We start from the raw sequence: 20,488 nt of genomic DNA on the forward strand, positions 1-20,488 counted from the left end.
GCCACTCTGGCACACTGAGTCCAAAGCACTTTTCTTTCCAGTCACCGCCAGTCATTTGAAGGAAGGCTTTTGATGGGTCTTGGGCTAAGTATGTGACCCTACAATGGCATTCAGAGCATCGAGGGATCGGACACGAGGAATGGCCAGATCTGCCTAACCTTCCAGCAGCGCAGTATAATCTTAACCAAAGAAAGAGAATTGGGAGGGGGAGAGAGGAAATGATACAAGGCAGTCAAAACTCCTGTAGAGAGTAGATTGCTATTTTAAAAGGGTTAAAAGTTATTAACATGTCTTCCTAATGAGAAAGTAAGATAAATAGGTTTGAGAAAGTGATTCACTAAACTCATCATAGGCATGTTTTCTCATGCCATAAAATTCTGTAGATTCAAAGAATTGATATATGCACTGGGAAGAAAATCAACTGAGTTAGATGTTGTTGGAAATGTTAGAAATAGAGATTAATGAGTGCACGGTTTCCCTGTGCTTAGGTTTGTCCACCAAAAAAAAAAGTCATGGAGAAATGGTTAACTGCAGCTTATGACTTTATGTTTCTAAGCTAGCAGAAGGGGTCATCGTCTCAATTGTTTATGTTAAACTGTGAATAAGCTCTCCTGGATTTGATGGTGGAAACCCAAATTAGGTATTGCGTTATCAATGAGTAGTAATTTCAATTCCTTTTGTTTGCCCATATACACATCTTTTGTTTGCCAATATATGCATTTGTTTATGAAACTGCTACAATAAAAAATATGTTCAGTTCCTTACTTAGCACATGAAAAAAGATGACCTTGAATGAAGTGTGTGTGTGTGTGTGTGTGTGTGTATGTGTGTGTGTTGAGGCACATTCTCTGAATGAACATTCTCTGTGTCTACTAGCTGTAGGAGACAAGGCATTCTCACTGTTGTGTTCCTACAAGCCCACCTGTCTTTCGGACTCTGATGGTGACAAAATCATTGACATATAAAAAAGAAGGTAGTATATGTTAGTAAGACAAACATGGCTTTGCGATAGTTTATTTGCCGTGTTTAAGTCAGGATATTTGAAAAACCAAACATGATCATGAAAAGCTGCGCTTGCGAGCTGTAGTCTGAATGGCTACTCAAGTTACTCAAACGATGGTAATACATAGAAATAATAGATAGACTGCAATTATTTATAAGGAATTCACTTTGTCAGGAGACTGTGGTCATAGCATGAAGCTCAGATGACACCCCGGTCACTAGAATTTCTTGGTGAAATGAATTCCATTTAGTCCTCTCTTCTAAGTGTTGCTGTTTTATGGTGTCTGGCTTCACATTCATTTTTCATAATGGTACACATTGTTGAGAAATTGCATTAAGAAAATGGAAACCTTCCACCACTTCCCTGTGTGTCAATTGGTGGCTTGTTGCTATGATACTGGAAGCTATGCCAGGGTATTTCATCTACACTTTACTTATTGATTATTTCACTGTGTGACAGTAGTGAAAATTCTGTCTGACTGTTTTGCTCATTAACCTGAGTTTCCTGCCTGCATCGGGCTCTTAGCCAGCAGACCCATGTCTGTCAGGCTCACAACTAGAGCAGCCAGCTCCCCAGAAGGCCACCAGGGAGCCATCCTTGCAGGTTCTTTTTGTCTAAAAGTGGTGACTGTGACAGATTTGGGGAGCACCTTTCCCAGAGATCAGAGAGTAACAAGAGGAAGTGGGGGTGAGAGCAGTTCTGCTTCTGCTCCCCTCTTCTCAAGAGTCCTGCTATGGGAAGCTTACTTGGGTACAGTACCTCAGAGCCTTGGGGCTGCCCCTTACTCCTCTGTGGCTGAACCAGTAGTCTTCAGGTTCTTAACCTTGGATTTCCATTTCTTCCAGACCTGTAGCATGTCACTCATTTCTGTAGGGTCCTGACCATGTGGTGGCAGCAGGAGTTAGGGTTACAGAGGAGGTGGCCACAGGGCCATGAGGGTCACTGACTATCTTGACCCCAGGCCTGGCCAGTGACTAGAGTCCCAGATCCTCCAGGTGCGCCTCTGGTCTGCCACTGGACCACGGGCCAGCTCTGATGGCCTAGGACTTTGGGGTCCAGAACACAACAGTGCTGAGAGCACAGCAATTTTGAGGGTCTAGGCTCCAGCTGCCTTCATATCCTCTTCCTTCTCCTCCCATACGATGAATTTTACGTAATGACTAGGTCTTTGGAATCTAACCATATTGATAGTGAGGATTTGGGTATGTCCTGGTAGACACGTTTTAGCAGAGCTTCCAAACACTCCAACAAACTAGGAGGAAAGGCCTGGACATGTGCTGTTGTTGGGTACCAGTACGTCAGTTCACACTCACAGGGACTCTGTGCCAAACAGAAGAAAATACTGCCCACCCTGCACCATCTTCACAATTGTTGTTATGTCTGTAACTTGCTCGTGAATGTAGAGTGGCTAAAACGAATAGAAGAAATGATACAGTAAAGGAGTTGAACAGAAAATGCCAAAGGGAAGCTTGATAGGACCAAGTATTATAATGAAATGCCGAAAGACAAGGAGTAGAACACCAAAAGCCAAGAACACAATACGCCTTAAGCTGAAAGAACTGAAGGAAAAATTCAAGATTTAGGTTACAATGTTAAAGGATTCTATGGGCAAAATACTGAATGATGCAAAACATCAAAAGAAGATGGAAAGAATACACAGTCACGATAACAAAAATAATGGCCCACATTGAACCATTTCAAGAGGAGTATGTGATCAAGAACCAATGATAGTGAAGCTGCCCTGAAGGCATTAGTGGAAAACAAGGCTCTGGGAATTGACAGAATACCAACTGAAATGTTTCCACAAACTGATACGGCACTGGAAGTACTCATTCGTCTATGCCAAGAAATTTTGAAGACAGATAACTTTACCCAGGAAAAGTGCCAGTTTTAAAGAAAGTCGACCAAACAGAATGTGGAAGATATTGAATAATGCCATTAATATCACATGCAAGTAAAATTTTTCAGAAGTTAATTCCAAGATGGTTGCAACAGTTCATCAACAAAGAACTGCCTGAAATTCACGCTGGATTCAGAAGAAGATGTAAAAGGAGGGATATCTTGCTGACATCAGATGGATCTTGAATGAAAACATAGAGTACCAGAAAGATGTTTACTTTATTTTATTGGTCATGCAAAGGCATTTGACTATGTGGATCACAAATTATAGCTACAAGAATTGAGAGAATTGCAACTGAAATGTTTCAACAAGATGATGAAGCACCGGAAGCACTCACTTGTTAATGCCAAGAAATTTGGAAAGCAGCTACTTGGTCAACTGAGTGGAAGAAATCCTATTTGTGCCCATTGCAAAGAAAAATGACCCAACAGAATGCTCAAATTATAGAACAGTATCATCATGCAAGTAAAATTTTGTGAAAGATCATCCAACAACAGTTTCAGCACCGCATTGACGGAGAGCTGCCAGAGATTCAGGCTGGATTCAGAAGAGGACATGGAACAAAGGATATCATTGCTGATATCAGATTGGCTCTTGTTTGACAGCAGCCAACACCAGACAAATGTTTACTTGGGTTTTATTGACTATGCAAAGGCATGCAGCTGTGAACTGTAACACACTCTGGGTAGCCTTGAGAAGAATGGGATTTGCCGAGCACTTGACCATGCTTATTCAGAGCCTGTACAAAGATCAAGTGGCAGTGGCTTGAGCAGAACAAGGTGATACTGTATAATTTAAAATCAAGAAATTTGTGCATTATTAAGGTTGCATCCTGTCACCATACATATTCAATCTCTGTCCTGAGCAAATAGCCTGAGAAGCTGGACTATGTGAAGAAGAAGGTGGGGTCAGGAAGGCTCATTAACAACGTTCAATATGCAGATGACATATCTAGCTTGGTGAAAGTGACGAAGACCTGAAGCACTTACGGATGAGAGCAGGAATTACAGCCTTCAGTATAGATTACAACTCACTGTAGGGAAAACCCAAATCCTTACAACTGGACCAATAGACAACATCATGTTAAATGGAGAAAAGATTGAAGTTATCAAGGATTTCACGTTACTTGGATCCCCAGTCAGTGTTCATGGAAGCTGCAGTCCCTAATTCAAATTACATATTGCAGTGACCTCATCTGCTGCCCAGGGCTTATTCAAAGTGTTAAAGAACACAGATGTCACTTTGAAGACTAAGATGTGCTGGAGAGCCATATATCTTCTAGTGATTATGTCAATAAGTGTATCCTATAGACTTTGCTAATAATGTTTTCATTATCATATTTCAGAAATGCTGTAATTTATATGCATTCCCCCTTTCACTCAAGAGTTATTTTTTTTTGCTTTGATCTTTATATTTATTGTGAACTATATAAATTATAACATATTCACGGTTCACCTAATATAAATTAATATATTGGTTTTCATACACTGCCTTTAAGGTTTTTTTTGTTTTGTTTTTGTTTTTATAAGTTAATACATTTTTTAAGTTCTTTTTTTTTTTTTAACATTTTATTAGGGGCTCATACAACTGTTATCCCAATCCATACACACATCAATTGTGTAAAGCGCATTTGTACATCGTTTCTCAAAACATTTTCTCTCCATTTAAACCCCCGACATTAGGTCCTCATTTTTCCCCTCCCTCCCCGCTCCCCCCTCCCGCATGAGCCCTTGATAGTTTATAAATGGGTATTTTGTCATATCTTGCCCTGTCCGACGTCTCCCTTCATCCACTTTTTGGTTGTCTGTCCCCCAGGGAGGAGGTCACACACAGTTCCATGTAATCGGTTCCCTCTTCCCTACCCATTCTCCCTTTACCCTCCCTGTTTTGCCACTCACACCACTGGTCCTATAGGGCTCATCTGTCCTGGATTCCCTGTATTTTCAGTTCCTATCTGTACCAGTGTACCTCCTCTGGTCTAGCCAGTCTTGCAAGATAGAATTCGAGTCATGGTAGTGGGAGCGGGGAGGAAACCTTTAGGAACTAGAGGAAGGTTGTATTTCTCATCATTGTTACATCGCACCGTGACTGGCTCATCTCCTCCCCTAGACCCCTCTGCAAGGGGATCTCCTCACTCAAGAGTTATTTTAAAAGAATTTTAATTTCCCAGTGAGAGGGCTTTTAAGCTATTTTTGTTTCTTTGGATTTTTTAACTGCTAGTTCTATTGCATTGTGATCGTATATTGTTTGCTATATACGTACTGTACTTCATGAAACCACTGATGTTTTCATTGTTCTACAATATATGACCAAATCTTTACGAATGTTTCATTTGCTTCATATGCAGGAACATATAGTGGTGAATGCTCCATATGCAGGAGGTATATTTTCTATTAGTAGTGTGTAATCTTTATCATCCTAAACCTATTTGATATATTATGTTGTTTAGCTCTTGAATTGCTTTACTTATTTTTTGTTCTCTGGAATGTCTTGGGCTGAGAGGAGTAAGCCAAAATCTTATTTGTGTAGACCTATTTATTTCCCTTTGCATAGCCTATAATTTTTACTTAGGTGGTGATTGTGCTATTTGATGCATATATATTTGTAACTGTTATATATTGTGAATTACAGATCTAAGTAATATAAAACATTCTTTTTTATCTTGTTTAATACATTGAGGGGCTGAGTTCTATTTTGATATCAAGATCATGATCTCTGTATTCTTATCTCTTCTACTGCCCTCACCTGCTCATAGATGGATGCTTCCCTTCTACTCAAAACTTTCTTTGGATATTGAGACTTATGACATCACTCATGCATGAAAAGGATGGGAAAAATTAATACTCATATAATGAGACTTTCTGTAGAGAGCAGGCAAGGTTCACAAGCAGTTCAAAACTGGCTTGAGAGAGCAGTGCAAGGCTAGTGGCGTGGTTTTTCTTATGCATTGGGCTATGACCCACAAGATTAGCAGTTCGAAACCACCAGAGCCTCGGGAGAAAGATGAGGTTTTCCACTCCTGTTAACAGTTAGTCTCTGAAACTCACTGGGGCAGTTCTACCCTGTCATATAGGGTTGCTGTGTGTGCGCATCGACTTGATGGCACTGAGTTTGTTTGTTTGTGATAAGTATATGTATGTGCATATGTATATAGAGATGTATGTGCATGAGTGTATGAATCTCTTTACCTAATAGGGACAGAGATGGAGAGAAAGGGGCTTCAAAAAGCTCACGGGAAAATTTCATTATTTTGTAATTCCATTTTTCTACAAACATTTTGAAGCTGCCTCATATATATGGTATATTTATACAGTGTGTTATTTCATACATACTTTGTTTTGTGGTGCGTGGTTGTGTGCTATGAAGTTAAAATATATGAATAGATCCATTACTATCATGAAGGTGCCTGTGTGCATGTAAGCCAGAGCTTGAGTGGTTTGAGATTTCTAGTGGCATAGTTGGTTATGAGTTGGTTTGCTAACCACAAAGTGCATCAGTTTGAAATCACCAGCTGCTTCTCAGGAGAAAGATGAGGCTTTCTATTCTTCTAAAGAGTTAGTCTTGGAAACCCCACAGGGTGCTTCTACCCTGTCCTGTAGGGTACCGTATGTACTCGTTTATAAGCCGAGTTTTTCAGCACATTTAAATGCAGCTTTTGTGGTAAACTTAGGCGCCTCGGCTGATACTCGGGTCAGCTTATACTCGAGTTGGAGTCCACTCAATGGCAGTGAGTGAGTTGGTGCAAAGGGGAAATTTCCAGGCCTTATCACCTTTTTCAGGTGTTGGCCATAAAAGGGAGGGGAGGGGAGAGCTTGAAAATGCACAGCCATGGAACATCAGAACTGGAGTCTGTTACAGCTTCCATTTGCTTGATGAATGCTTAATTTTTTTTTTGCCTTTTTAAATATTGTGTTTTAGCTGTGCTTGTTTTACATTTCATAAAGTTGGGTTTCTCTTTATGATTCGATCTTAACTAATTTTCTTCCAGTAGATATGCTCATTCACTTTTATTAATGCATCTTATACATTTAGTCTCAGCTGTCTCATATTATATAACAACTGTGTTCATTGCACTTAATCTATTGCTTGCCTTTCTATATTCAGTTTTCCCTCTTTATTTTTCTTTATTTTAAAAAGGCTTATCTTTATGGTTCAGTAATTTTCTTTATAAATCCTGTATATAAGACCTTTATAGAGAGCCAGATTAACTATGCACCAAATTACTGAATTTGTGAAGCAAAACATAATCAAAATTTCCTAACTTAAAACAATGAACATTCATTTTCTAGCAGTTGCTGGAGGTGGGGAATCTGAATGAGGTCTAACTTGGTGCCTTCTGCGCAGTCTGGTCTGGTCAGGTTGTTGGCCAGCACGGTAGTAATCTCATTTCTCACTTGGGGCTGGGAAGTCTGCCTCCAGGCTCATTCATGGGGCTTCTCATAGTCCTCAGAATATCCATTTCTGTACTCACTCATGTCATTGCTGGCAGTCTTTGGTTCCTCACTGCATGGGCCTCATGGTAGGCTTCCCAAGGGTCCTTAGCACATGCCAGCTGGTCATCCAAGAGAGAGCCAGAGGGAGAGGGTGCCAAAGACGGAAGCCACAGTCTTTTTATAACCTACTTTCAGAAATGAGATTCCACCCTGTATTAGGCTGGGTTATCTAGAGAAGCAAAACTAGTGACACTCATATATGTATACGACAAAACTTTATATCGAGAAGTCATCTCAGCCTATTTCAACTCCACTTCATGGGCTCGATGCTAGCTGGCGCCCTCTTCAGACTCATGTAGCTGCAGGCTGACGACACAGAAAGATGGAGCAGGAACGAGGAGACCACAGGCTGGTGGGTGCAGACTTGCATGGATTCAAGGTCGGTGGGAATGTGGCAGGGTGTTGACAGCATCTAGACTCAGTAGCCCACATAGAATCACCCTTGGAGGCAGACACAGAATCAAGGAAGCAGGAAGGTGAAGGGCAAAATAGTGAGACGTTCTCACTGTCTCTTATAAAAAGGTCATATTCATAAGGAGGGAGGCATCACCACGCTGATGGACAGATGGGACCCCACCCCTACCCCCACACAAATATCACCAAGGTGACATTCAATCTAACCATTACACATCCTTTATACTAAATTCTGGTTTTTAGAAGTAAGCATTAAGCCAAGCCTCCATTCAAGGGAAGGGGATTACATACAGGAATGCCTATCAGTAAGCAGGTCTCATTTGATGCCATCTTAGGGGATTCCTACATAATGTCTTTAATCATCCTCTCTTACTCTCTTGTGCATCAGTATGAGTCTGTGTATAGTAATGGTCCTATTCTATGTCCTTTCTCCCCCCTCCCCCACCCTCCCACCCCGCCTTCATTTGTCTTTAATTGCCTCTTTGTTGGAAAACGTGTGTGTGTACATATATATAATTTCCCTTCTTGTCCTCAACTTTGTTTTAATCTGAGCTCTACAATTAAGTACATGAAATGCTTATTGTCAGTCTTGTGTTATTGAGGATATACACAACACACACACCAATTCAACAGTCTCTACACGCACCATTCAGTGAATTTGATTACTTTCTTCAAGTTGCACAACCGTCCTCACACTGCTTTGTTTCTCGGTTATTCCTCCTCCGTTAATAGAAGCTACAGGCACCTACGTTTCCTTCCGTCTTCCAAGTGGCTGTTGTCGCCAGGTCCTCAGACAGCTAATTCTGAAGAGTTAGAGCAGACCGTTGTTACCACTGAAGGTGAACTGTTGTTCGGCTTCATGAAGACTTCGGGGTTCGTGTTCCTTTGTTGGAGTGCTCCAGTCATTTTTTCGGTTGGATGAAGGATTTTGAAAGCTTAAAAGTTTTGGGAAAATACTGCTCCATTATCATACTTCATTTGTTACTTTCCTAAAGCAACATATACTTCTTTTGCCCTTTTGAGTTATTACCTGGAGGCTCCAAGGAGCTTAAAAAAAAAATAGCTCTGACCTTTTCCAGAAATTCCACCCCCCCCCCCCCAGCATGCTGCTGCTTTTGAGTCTCTGCCCAGCTGCTAGGGCCTGAAGCCTGATTCTTCTGTTTGGAGGATTACAGTACATATTATGGAAGCGAACTGTCAAATATGCAGACAAAGTTGCACTGGTGTTTGCTTTGTTTTTCAGTGGAACAGTAAAGGTAGCAAGCAGAACAAACTGCTGGAATATCCTGTCTTTCCTAAGCTTATTCAAGAATCCCTAGGTCGGCCCAAAAAGACATCCTGGGATTTGAGATAAGGCTAAATCTGCATTAGTCACATAGAGTGGACTCTTTTATTAACACGCTTGTTCTAAGTATTTCATGTAATTTGAAGACCCATATCTTCTACATTTGAAATCAATAATCTGTGATCTTAGTGCAGGATGTATCGCTGTATTTGTTCTAAAACTCTTTTCCCCCATTCATAGGTGATCCAAGAAAAAGCCCAAAATGACAAGTAGCCGACTGGAGAAGTCCATGGGGGCTGTTCAGACGGGGTTAGTCAAGATGCTTAAAGGCTTCCAAAGCAAGGTTTTGCCACCTTTGAGCCCGAAGGTGGTTACAGAAGACGAAACAAACCAAATGGTAATGTACAAGAGGCTACTATTTAAAATATGTCATACACTTTCAGAATGTCAAACAGAGACTGTCGGATGGATGCCAAGGTCGTTAACATGGTAGCTGGTAGCTTGCTTAGAGCACAGGCACCTCTCAAAGCTTGAGAAGTTTATGAAATTACAGACATACATCCTTCATAGTAGAAGCTTGAATTGCTCCAGTTAATCCCTTGAGGGAAGATTACATTCTAAATATTAGGGTGAGCCATATGAAATCGTCATTTGTGTAGTTCAAAAATAGTCAAATACTGGAAATTTCATGTGGCTCAACCTAATACTTTATTGCCTCGTTGATTATTTTTGTTTGTGGCTGCTGTGGCGAATAATGATGACTCTCTGGCAGCTAGGCAATATATTTATTATTTTTCCTCACCTTTAAAATTCTATGTATGTACATATGTATCGTGATGAATTATAATAATTCAATGGGAATGAGATCATGAGCTACACAATATAAGCAACATTAATAAAATTTCACAGTAGGCAGCAATAGTGCTACTTTGTTTCAAAAGCTGGCCCTAAGTTGCATTCTGATTACAAAAGCAGAATCAGTCCTCATATCCCCTTTGGTGGTGGTGGCTGTTGCCTATTTAAATAATGCCGGAGCTTCTTTGCTTGTTAGATCCTTATTGTTTTTACTGAAATCACCAATGCGCAGATGATGTCTCCAGAAATTGTATTATTCTGATCTTGGTTCCGATCAAATGGAATTTAGAAAGCAAGTTGGAAGCATTCATCTTCATGTACTCAAACCACAGAAATTAAATTTGCAGGGAAATAAACATTCGTGAAGAGCACTGGCTCTAACCTACGGCACAATCATTCAGCTAAATTATGCGTCCCTGGATGTTTTTAAAAGTGCTGGCACATACGTAAGCATCATATTGCTACCAGTGATAATAATTGCCTTGCATATGAAGTAGTCCCTAGAATAATGTGAACATCCTAGAATAACAATAACTAAGCACATGATCGTTTTTAGACAGAAACAATTTGTGACTAATTTCTTGCTGGGTTAGTTTTATTGTTATGGTATATTATATCTTTTTCCCCTCCTAACATTAGAAGGTGTTAAAAATCTTATTGGGATATGTGACTACGACTATCTGCTAGGGTTGATGAGGACCGGGGCGCTTTGAAAACAAGACCTACAAGTGCTTCTGTGATTTCTGGACAGTTCCAACTCTTTCCTGAGCAATTAAAATACACTTCCCAGGCAGTTTACATTTTGTAGGATTGTTTTTTAGCTTTTGGTAACAATGATAGTTAAACACCTAGTAGCTTTGATTGCATGTTTTAAGTTCTGTTGAGAAGTAGAAATATTTCAAATTTATTAGCTCCAAAAACTGATAAGTAATTTTAGCTCAGAGGCTCTTCTGAGCCTAAGTGTTCAACTTTTTGGACATGTTTCTGTGCAGTTTCTTGACTTTTACACACACACTCCCTGCCTGGTTCTTTTGTGTGATCTCCTCAAAGTTGTAAACAGCCACCACCTGTCATTTCCAGTTACTGGGCTGAAGAAGTGGTATTTCTACAGTGCACAGGCAGCACCCAGATTATAAACTCATTCCCTTTCAAACCAATTTTTAAGTCTTAAGTCTGAACAGTTGGGTGTGGTTCATATCTAACCTCAGGCAGTCGAGTGTTTTTCTTAGTATATAGTGTTCCTTTTATGAATAAACAACATTAAAGAAACATTTCTAGATGTACCACACCATATTTAACATAAAACACAGAATAATAACAGTGTTCTGATGTGCATAGCAGAGTAATGCCTGTAGAAACTATTGCATGTACCTCAAATTTTAATACAAAAGGCTTTATTGGGGGTTGGTTTGTAACCACAGGTTTATTGGATTACATATAAATCGTACATTTGTGACTCAGGGACTACTTGTAATTTAGTTATTTTAAATATTTTATAGGGGGAGTTTAGTGAAATTCCTGGATTATCCTGGAGTCTTCAGATACAAATTCTTCATTACCAGCCCTTAGAAAATACTTTTTAAAAATTGTAACCATTTATGAATCTTTTGTGCTGAATTCTAGCTGACACCCTCAGAGTTCCTGAAGGAAATGTCCCTCACCACAGAGCAGAAACTGGCAAACACACGTGTGATGTGCCGACCACAGATCATTGAACTTCTGGATATGGGGGAAACAACGCATCAAAAGGTAGTTGTTTGTGTCATCTTAGCATCTAAAGTGAGCCCTGGAGCCACGTGCGCATGCTAGAGCACCTGCATGGCAAACTGATCTCTCGTTGGTTGGTTTCATGCCTGACCTTTTACCTTTGTTGATTTTGGTACTTTCTTAGCTACTTCTACAAAGTCTTTGACACTGCTGTTTGCAAGTTAGGAATAAGTCCAAGAACAACATTAGCCAAGCCCAGTTAAGTTATCTTCTTACTGTAATCACCATATCAATCCCTTCCTACCCGAGCTGCTATCGCTAGAAAGAAAGAAGAAGTGTGAAAGTGGCTATTTCCTGTCTATTCTGGCTTGTTTCTCACTAACATAGGTGTGGGTTTGGACGCTAAAGAATAGGTTTTCATCTCACAATCATCTCACATTCTAAAATCAATGCAACAAGAGAGGATGTGGCGAATGACACATTGGCTTTTAAAACTTTTACCTCGAATTGCCATAGATCACCGCCATTCATAGTTCACTGGCTAAATCAGATCCCATGGCTGCTCGGTTTCAGAAGGAATGGGGGCGTGCATGTTGTCATACTCATGCAGATTCACCCTTCGGTTACTCTTCTTGCCAGTGCACACTTCAGAGATGAATTTCCTTCTCCGGAGAGCATATCATTTGGTATTTCCTTTAGAAGGTGGTGATAAGTGGGCAGTTCTACTGTCCCACAGGGTCACTCTGAGTTGGCACCCACTTGAGGGGAGGGAGCTGAGTATGAGATGGTGATGATAATTTCCTCTCCATTTCCATCTCTCTGAAAATGTCCATATTTCACCTTCATTCTTGAAGTGAAACTCTTTGCGTAAACACTATTGTGTTTTCAGAGGGATTATTTTTCAGAAGATATTTTTAAAGATATATATGTATTCTGGTTCTTACCTGATTTGTGTTGTTAATACTGAGAAGTCAGCTATCAGTATATTTTTCACTCGCTAGAAGTTAAATATTCATTTTTTAATAATCTTTTGTTCTTCTGGCCTCCTTTACAATTATTTTAAATCTTTGTTTTCCATGGACTTCTAATTTGTGCTTCAGAATGGGATTTCTTCTTTTAAATCCCATTATTTCATAAAAAATTGCTTTTCTTCTAGTTTTCTTCTTTTGAGACCCCAGCTGTACCTATTTTAAATCTTTTTGGTATCATCTATATAGCTTCCTACTCTTCTGTATTTTCTTTCATGTCAATCAGCCTGCTTAGTTCTGGTTATTTTCTGCTGGGCTAGCTCTTAAGATCAGTAATTATTATTTTGGTTAGTTGTAATTAATCAGCTACTAAATATACCCATTGAATTTTTAAAATTTTTATGATTAAGATAAGAACTTAAACTTGTAGAATTGCACAGGAAATAAGTCTCTGCTGAACTCCTTCTATCCACAACTGGATGGGAGGAAGGTGGTTACAGACAGACTGCACTGGAGAGATGAGTGTAGAGGTTCAAAGGCATCAGTCTGACTTGAACAGTTAAAACTGTGTTCGTTGATCCCTGCTCTGATGTATGCTGGACTTGATCTGGTTTTCAACATTTTCTGTGTGTGTGTTTTGTTTTTGTTTGTTCATATTAGGGTGTCTCTCAGAGGCGTATGTCACTGGAGGTTACCCTCATGAAGTTTTGTTTTATGTTTTTCTGTGCTTTGGTAGATGAAAACCCAGGATTGATGAACCTATAGGGACAGCAGTATAATAAGGGTTTTGGAGGGGTGAGATACAGTAGTTGGGGGGAGAGGAGGGGCAGTAAAAGGGAGTCCAGGAAGAAAAAGAATGTTTGAAAACTGATTATGGTAGCAATTGTACAATTCTGCTTGATGTGATTGACCTATGAAATGATATATGTATCAACTCCCAATTAATAATAAAAAATTTAAAAATTGTAGAATTTATATTTTGATTTTCCTATTAAAAATCATTTTCAATTCTGTATCCAAATTCTCAGTCTTTCCTTTTATTTCCTGGGGTACATCCACTCCCACTACCATGGAGTCTGTCCTGACTCATAGTGACTCTGGATGGACAGCATAAAGCTGCTCCTTTGGATTTCTGAAACTGTACATCTTTTTATTTTAAAATCATTTTATTGAGTGCTGTTACAGTTTTTATAACATCGCATACATCAATTGTGTCCAGCATATTTGTACATATGTCGCCATCATTTCCAAAACATTTTCTTTCTACTTGAGCCCTTGGTATAAGCGTCTCTTTTTACCCCTCCCTTCCTTCACCCTCCCACCCTCTTGAATCCTTGATCCATTATATATTGCTATTATTATTTCGTATCATCTTCCTTCACTCACGTTTCTGTTATTCATCCACGTGGGGTGGGGGGCTATGTATCCGAGCTTGTGATGGCTCCCCCCTTTCTACCCTTTCCCCGACCCCGAGAAACTGTAAATCTTCACAGGAACCTCATCTCTGTTGTACAGAGTATCTAGTGGATGTGAACCGCCGATGCTGCGGTTAGAAGGCTAATACTTGCCCATCGCACCACCAGGGTTCTTTTTTTTATATGTAATGAGTATGAATTATATTACTCTGCAGCAACTGTTAATTTTCATTTATTGTTTTATACCTGATCATTCTAAATTTGCATATTTTTGTTGCTGTGCAGTTTTTGGTTCGTAGTTGTAACATGTTATAACTGAAAAATTGTAGAAACTATTTGAGCCCTTGTGATAATGTTCTCTTCGTTCAGTCTTCCAGTTTATTCTTATTCCAATTTATCCTTATTCTCTGATGACCGACTCTCTGTACTCACTCTACACACACCGCCCCTGCGACGACTACCCTGCACCGAGTTTTCAGTCTTGTCCTGGAGTCTGGCTGGTAATTGTCACTCTTATCGGCTCTCTAGCCCTTCCAGTAGATCTTGTTGATCTAGCTTTTCAGGTTACTTCATAGGGCAGTTCGTTCAAATGACCTCACTCACCGTTGCTAGAAATGTCAGGATGAGGTTGCTGTTCTCATTACACTTCATCTTCTTTTTCCTTTCAGTTCCAAAATTTCTACTTCCTCTTGTATGAATGAAGTTCATGAATATGACATTCATGCTATGACTATTAATGTTTATAGTGGTTTGCACCCTTTTAATTGTATCTTAGTTTTAGTATTTTATTAACTTCTCCCATTATTTTTGTCACTCTGACTGTGTGATTAATTTCTTCTTTGAATTCAGTTTTCAGGGATTGACCTGGATCAGGCATTATTTCAGCCCTTTCCATCAGAAATTGTGTTTCAGAATTATTCTCCCTGTGAGGTCTATGAAGTCCCACTGGTTTTGAGGAACAATGACAAGGTAAGTATGTCCCCTGGGATGGCTGAACATTTCCAGGACACATGAAAAGGGATGAAGTAAAAGGGAAGCCTACAGAATCTCAAATAAGTCTTTTAGTTGGAAAGATCTAAGCAAATAGACTGGAAAGAATGCTCTTTGACTGTAAGCTCAATAAGCTCAAGGCAGTATCGGATTGTTTGTTACTCTGTTCAAATCACAGAACTGTGCCCCCAAAGCAGTGAGTCTCAAACCCGTGTGCTGTCTGTTGAATTAGTGGATCGATTAAATGGATAGGCTGCAACTTTCACATAGGTCAGTTGATTTAGATTTAAGATGAGACAATTAATTACGAATACTTGAGTCCTCTGAACTAGATCCACCAGCTCCCTAACTCAAGACTTGCACTCTACTTTTAGGAATTGCAATCACCGAGCCAGTGTATTTTCACAAGTCAAGTCTTCAAAATCCATATATTTTTTTCTCTTTTTTTGAAAAAAGGCCAACTACCCGGCCCACTCTGTTTTGTCTCCTCCCTTTTACATATAGACTTCCACTGCCTGTGCTGTAAGTTCCCTAATTTATTTGGCCTACCTCCCCCTTTTCAGAAAAAAAAATTACTAGTTACCCCTTGGCAATGAAAAACTTTTGTACTAATATAGCCCATAATCCAGGATAAAGTGTAGGCATCTGTTTGTGCAGTTGTCCTGGATTGTGCCAGCACCCCTCAGGGGGGCGATATCACATACTTTGGGAGATACTGGTCTTTCCCTTTGCGATTGCAAACGAGAGTTTATTTTGTAGCCTTTGTATGTCTCTTTAAAGGTGACTTGAGTTTATCTCAAGGAAAAAGTATGAAATGCCTAAGCATTTCCTTCACATACAACAAGAAAGAATGACATAGAAGGTAAGTATGAAGCATTCTTCAGTGTGAGAAGTAGCCAGATGGGGAAGAAGGCATCTGACAGATGCCGAACTTCCGGTGCAAAGACAAATAGGACTACTGACAGGGACAGGAGCCTAAAGATGTGCAAAAAACCCTACGAGGAGAAAAGGAGTAAGTGAAGATGATGTGAGAATCCAAGGCAAAGGAGAAGATTTGTGGTTATATTCAGTGCAGTAGCTCATTAAAGGAATCAGTGATGCCTGTCAGGGATCAATGAGGTGATTTAGTCACAGCAAAGTCAGACTGTGGAGAAAATGGTACATTTAGTTCTTTGCTGCAGTGTTTGCAAGAAGAGCTTTGGGGACAGAAGCTAAAAGGGCAAACAGAGAAGAAGAATAATCTGAGGTGCTCAGGATAATGTTCCTAGACCTCAAGAAGACGCCCGTTATATAGATATCAGGACTCTCCTCTCGTCATGTCCGACTGCCAACTAACTCAGTTTCTCACTTTCAGTTCTCTTCCTTCCTTTCTCCTCTACGGCTGACGCTTGGTCAGGTATTTTGGGGTTATTAACAGTAGAGAGGAACTAGTCTAAAGGAACTTTTGGCCACTTCTCCTGACCCTAAACAAGGAGTCATTATCAGGAAGCATATATGAATAACTCAGGGATAAAGGGCATGTGTGAGTTTTGTCTGCCAGAGGCACTCAGTTCCTATAGGTAACATCTTGGTCAGATGCAGCCAGAATGTTGGGGATAGCTTGCGAAAAAGGAAAGTCCCACTGCTAAGCCACAGATTTTTCATCTAGGCAGGCTTGTTCTTGGGTAAGCTATTCCCCAATGTCATGGTAGCTGATGTAGGCTCTTTCTCTACTGCATACGCTCAGGGTCTCAGAAGAAACCACAGGGTCAGTCAGATAAGGACCACTGAGGAGCCTTAAGTGCCACCCATGTCTGACTACTTTCTCACTGGCATGGGATTTTTGTCTTTTTAAACCAAGATCAGAACAAGCCATGGTCACTCCATAACCCACAGCACAATTCTATTTGGGCTGCAATTGTCAGTACCCAGAGTCAGTCTAGCCTGGGTTCATAGTACAGCTGTGCCATCTCAAAGCTCCAGACCTTGGGTAAATAACTGCACTTCATCAAGGCGTGGGACAGTAATAGTGTCCTTTCCAATGGGGTGTTTTGAATATTAGATGAGAACATGAACATACAGTACCTAGCTCAGTGCCTGCCACAGAGCACTAAACAAAGATGGCTCTTCTTGTTGTAGATGCTATCAAGTTGGTCCCCACTCATAGTGACCCTGTGGTCACAACAGAACGGAATACTGCCTGGTCCTGTACCATCCTGCACATAATTACTGTTATGTGTCAGTCCGTCTCCCGGAGGGCCTTCCTCATGTTTTGTTGCCCTTCTATTATACCCAGCATGATGTCCTTTCCAGAAACTGGTCTTTCCTGATAACATGTCCAAAGTCTGTGAGACAAAGTCTAGCCATCCTTGCTCATAAGGAGAATTGGCTATACTTTTTCTAAGACAGACACAACCAATACAGCTACACCTCACTTAACAAATAACTCATTAGCTGATATTCCACATTTATAACAGTAATAAAAAGCCTAACAATCCAACTATTTTGTGCATTAATGATGTACAACGGCTGTGTTGGGGGATGAGTGATACTGGCTGGGATGGTTAAGGGTATGTGTTAACTTGACTGGGTCATTATTCTCAGTGGTTTAGTAGGTGTATAATGGTGTAATTTGATAGCGATGCAAAGCTGTAATTTGGCAGCTAAGCAATAAGGTGGTTTGGAAGTTATACAGTGATATAGTCATCCTCCATTTTCACATGATGCCAATTTTCACACATTGTCTTTGGAATCATGTTGCTAAGTGAGGGGTGTGGGTATAGTTGTTGCTGTTGTCGTGTTGACTTAGTCTTTGGAATCATGTTGCTAAGTGAGGGGTGTGGGTATAGTTGTTGCTGTTGTCGTGTTTGTTGCTGCTTTCCTTTTTGTTTGGAAGCCACAATGACAATCTTACTAAAAATATTCCCAGCAAGTTTGCAAAGCATCATCCTTTCCAGGAAGCCCATTCCATTCCTAGCAGATCTGCATGCACCTCTTCTTTCTCCCTCCAATCTCTAGTCTTAGGATGATCTCTGCCTGAATTCTTAAATGCGTTTCTGCTTGTCTTCTCAGCCTTGGTGTCCTTGGCTCTCTGTTCTTTGTCGGTGGTGTTTTGTTAGGATGACCTATATAGAGGGAGGGTGGAGGCAGGACAGGAGCTGACTCCCAACTTTCACTCTGTGTCAAGTTTAGGCCACTTTGGGCAAATGTCTGTCTCCTCATCAGACAATGGGAGTCATAGTGAAACTCAAAGGCTTTAGTGGCCCATTGGGCAGTAAATGTGAGAATTTAGTGGCATATTGGGCAATAAATGTGACCTCCTCCCAGAACAGTTCTCAAACACTCGGAAATCCAGATTAATTCTGCTTTGCAGGTGTGGCTTTTAGCTGGCTAAGCAGTTAGTCTTTGAAGCTAGTTGCCTTTAAGTAGTACAATGAACAAAGAGTTCCAGTAATAATAAAAAATGAATGATAATAATGTCAATAAAACCCAATGCTTCAATCTGTCAAGTACCTACTTTGTGTGGACATGCAACTAAAGATAATAGGCACTGTCGTTTCCCTTTACAGTTGAGGAAACGGAAGTTCAGACCTGACCCAGGTCACTGAAGTAGTGTCGCTCCTAGTCCTGTGCTGCTTCTGATGCTTTGCCACATGCACAGTGTCCATCGTGATGTGTCTTTCTCGCAGATTCCAAGGATGGTCAAGGTCATTGAGGAAAGTTCCCCTTACTTCAAAGTAATCAGCCCCAAAGATATTGGCCACAAAGTGGCTCCAGGAGTGCCATCCACGTTCCGAATCCTCTTCACGCCAGAGGAGAACAAGGTAAAGGCCGTGCTGGCGAGAAAATGGTGCCCGTTCCTGTTTGGTTGACTGTCACCCGCTGCTTGTGATTCTGAGCATTCATAGCGATGGTGTGTGGGTGGGGGGAGGCAAGGGAGTGGGTGAGAGGAGGGGATGGTCCACCTGTGGAAATGAGCAATGACGGGAGCGTACTTTATGTAGCCAGGGTGTGAGCACGTGTGATTCTCCTCTGCTCCTCTCTCTGCCCAGGCATAGTTCTGTTGGAGCTACAGCGGAGGGACACGCAAAAGGAAAAGATGTGGCCTGGGTACCACAAACTGAGGCAACGGATGCAATTATAGGTTGTTGGATGTTAGGGACCCTAGTGGATGACATGTCTCCTCTCCAGATTCTAACTAGTTACCCTCTGAGGGCTGAGTAGATGAAGGGATCTGAGAGAGGTGGCTTCCTCAGCAGCCTTTCTCCAAGACAGAAAAATTCTTGGCCTAAGAGCCAAAGGGTTTTGCCAAAAGGCCAGCAATAAGACTGAAACAGGTCTAAGAAAGCACCATCAGATTATGTATGCCAGGAGTGTGTGTGCTTACCAGTATTGCTCCATGATGGGGCCAGAGAGCACTAGCTTTGACTCCTTTCTCCTCCGCACTAGTATTTACTAGCTGCTCTTATCATTACCACCATTCCTGCTACTATTGCTACTGTTGTTACTTTTCTGGAGAGCAGGGACTGAGGATTTAATGTGGTCTGCCAGCATACATCATTGTAGTGGGCAGTTAAAAGTCCCACGGATACTGCTGCTACTATAGTGCCAAGGAGCTCTGATGGTGTGGTTGGGTTCTGTGTCAGGCTGCTAACCACAGGCCCGTGGTCCACACCCATCAGGCACTCTGCAGGAGAGAGATGAGGCTGTCTGCTCCCGCAAAGATGCCAGTTTGCATCGTCACCGTTTATTTCTTGGACCATGTCTATGGACCTGTACATATGTTTAGAATACGATTGAGATAAATGGAAAATAAATAACTCCAGAAGTAGGGCTTGCTGCTTATATATTGTTGAAGCCCGCCAGTCCCCCCACCTTGAGGTTCTGTCAGAATATACTGTGTGAAGAGAATGGTACTTGGATTTTTGTTTGGAGGGTCAGCTTCCTCTCATTCCTCAGTGCAGCTGGAAATACAGACCGTGCTGCTTTCCAAGAGTTGGCCTTCCTTGATTTTTGTGTGTGGTGGAGAATCCATCTTGGGGAGAAGCCTGGCTCTGCACTGCAGATTGTCTGTCTGGGAAGGCCCCAGCAGCGTTCTGAGGAGCCGGAGCTGTTTCACATGGGAATAGGTATATTTTCATTGCTACTTCATCACTGTCATTTTGCTACTGTTATGATTCAGGCAATCCCTGTGAATGGGTCATTCCACCCCCAAAGGGGTTGCGACCCACAGATTGAGAAGCGCTGGGTTGCACGGATGAGTTCCCTTGTCCACATTGCACATTTAAAACATGTGCAGGCCAGATGGACATTGGGCCTCCACCCAAGCACTTACTCATTGCAAAAACACATTGTCCTATTAAATTGGCATTCCAGGATGCACACCTTCCCAACACAATTGCTGAAGAAAAATGTGAACATAAGCAAAGGTGGTGAAGAAAGCTGATGGTGCCTGGCTACCATAAGATATAGCGTCCAG

General features: G+C 41.1%; 1 protein-coding gene across 1 annotated transcript in view; it reads left to right on the forward strand.

Moving 5' to 3' along the window:
• HYDIN (HYDIN axonemal central pair apparatus protein) overlaps nt 1-20,488 on the forward strand; it is a 402,419-nt gene that overhangs the window by 77,377 nt on the left and 304,554 nt on the right. Inside the window, exons 3-6 of the mRNA XM_045293924.1 lie at nt 9,336-9,492; nt 11,574-11,699; nt 14,890-15,009; nt 18,699-18,833. Coding sequence (XP_045149859.1) covers nt 9,358-9,492; nt 11,574-11,699; nt 14,890-15,009; nt 18,699-18,833 — 516 coding nt within the window. The 5' untranslated portion in view covers nt 9,336-9,357. The remainder of the gene's footprint in view (nt 1-9,335; nt 9,493-11,573; nt 11,700-14,889; nt 15,010-18,698; nt 18,834-20,488) is intronic.

This window comes from Echinops telfairi, unplaced genomic scaffold (assembly GCF_000313985.2).
Source record: "Echinops telfairi isolate 266 unplaced genomic scaffold, ASM31398v2 ScPeMD7_2291;HRSCAF=2852, whole genome shotgun sequence".
Classification (NCBI taxonomy): domain Eukaryota; kingdom Metazoa; phylum Chordata; class Mammalia; order Afrosoricida; family Tenrecidae; genus Echinops; species Echinops telfairi.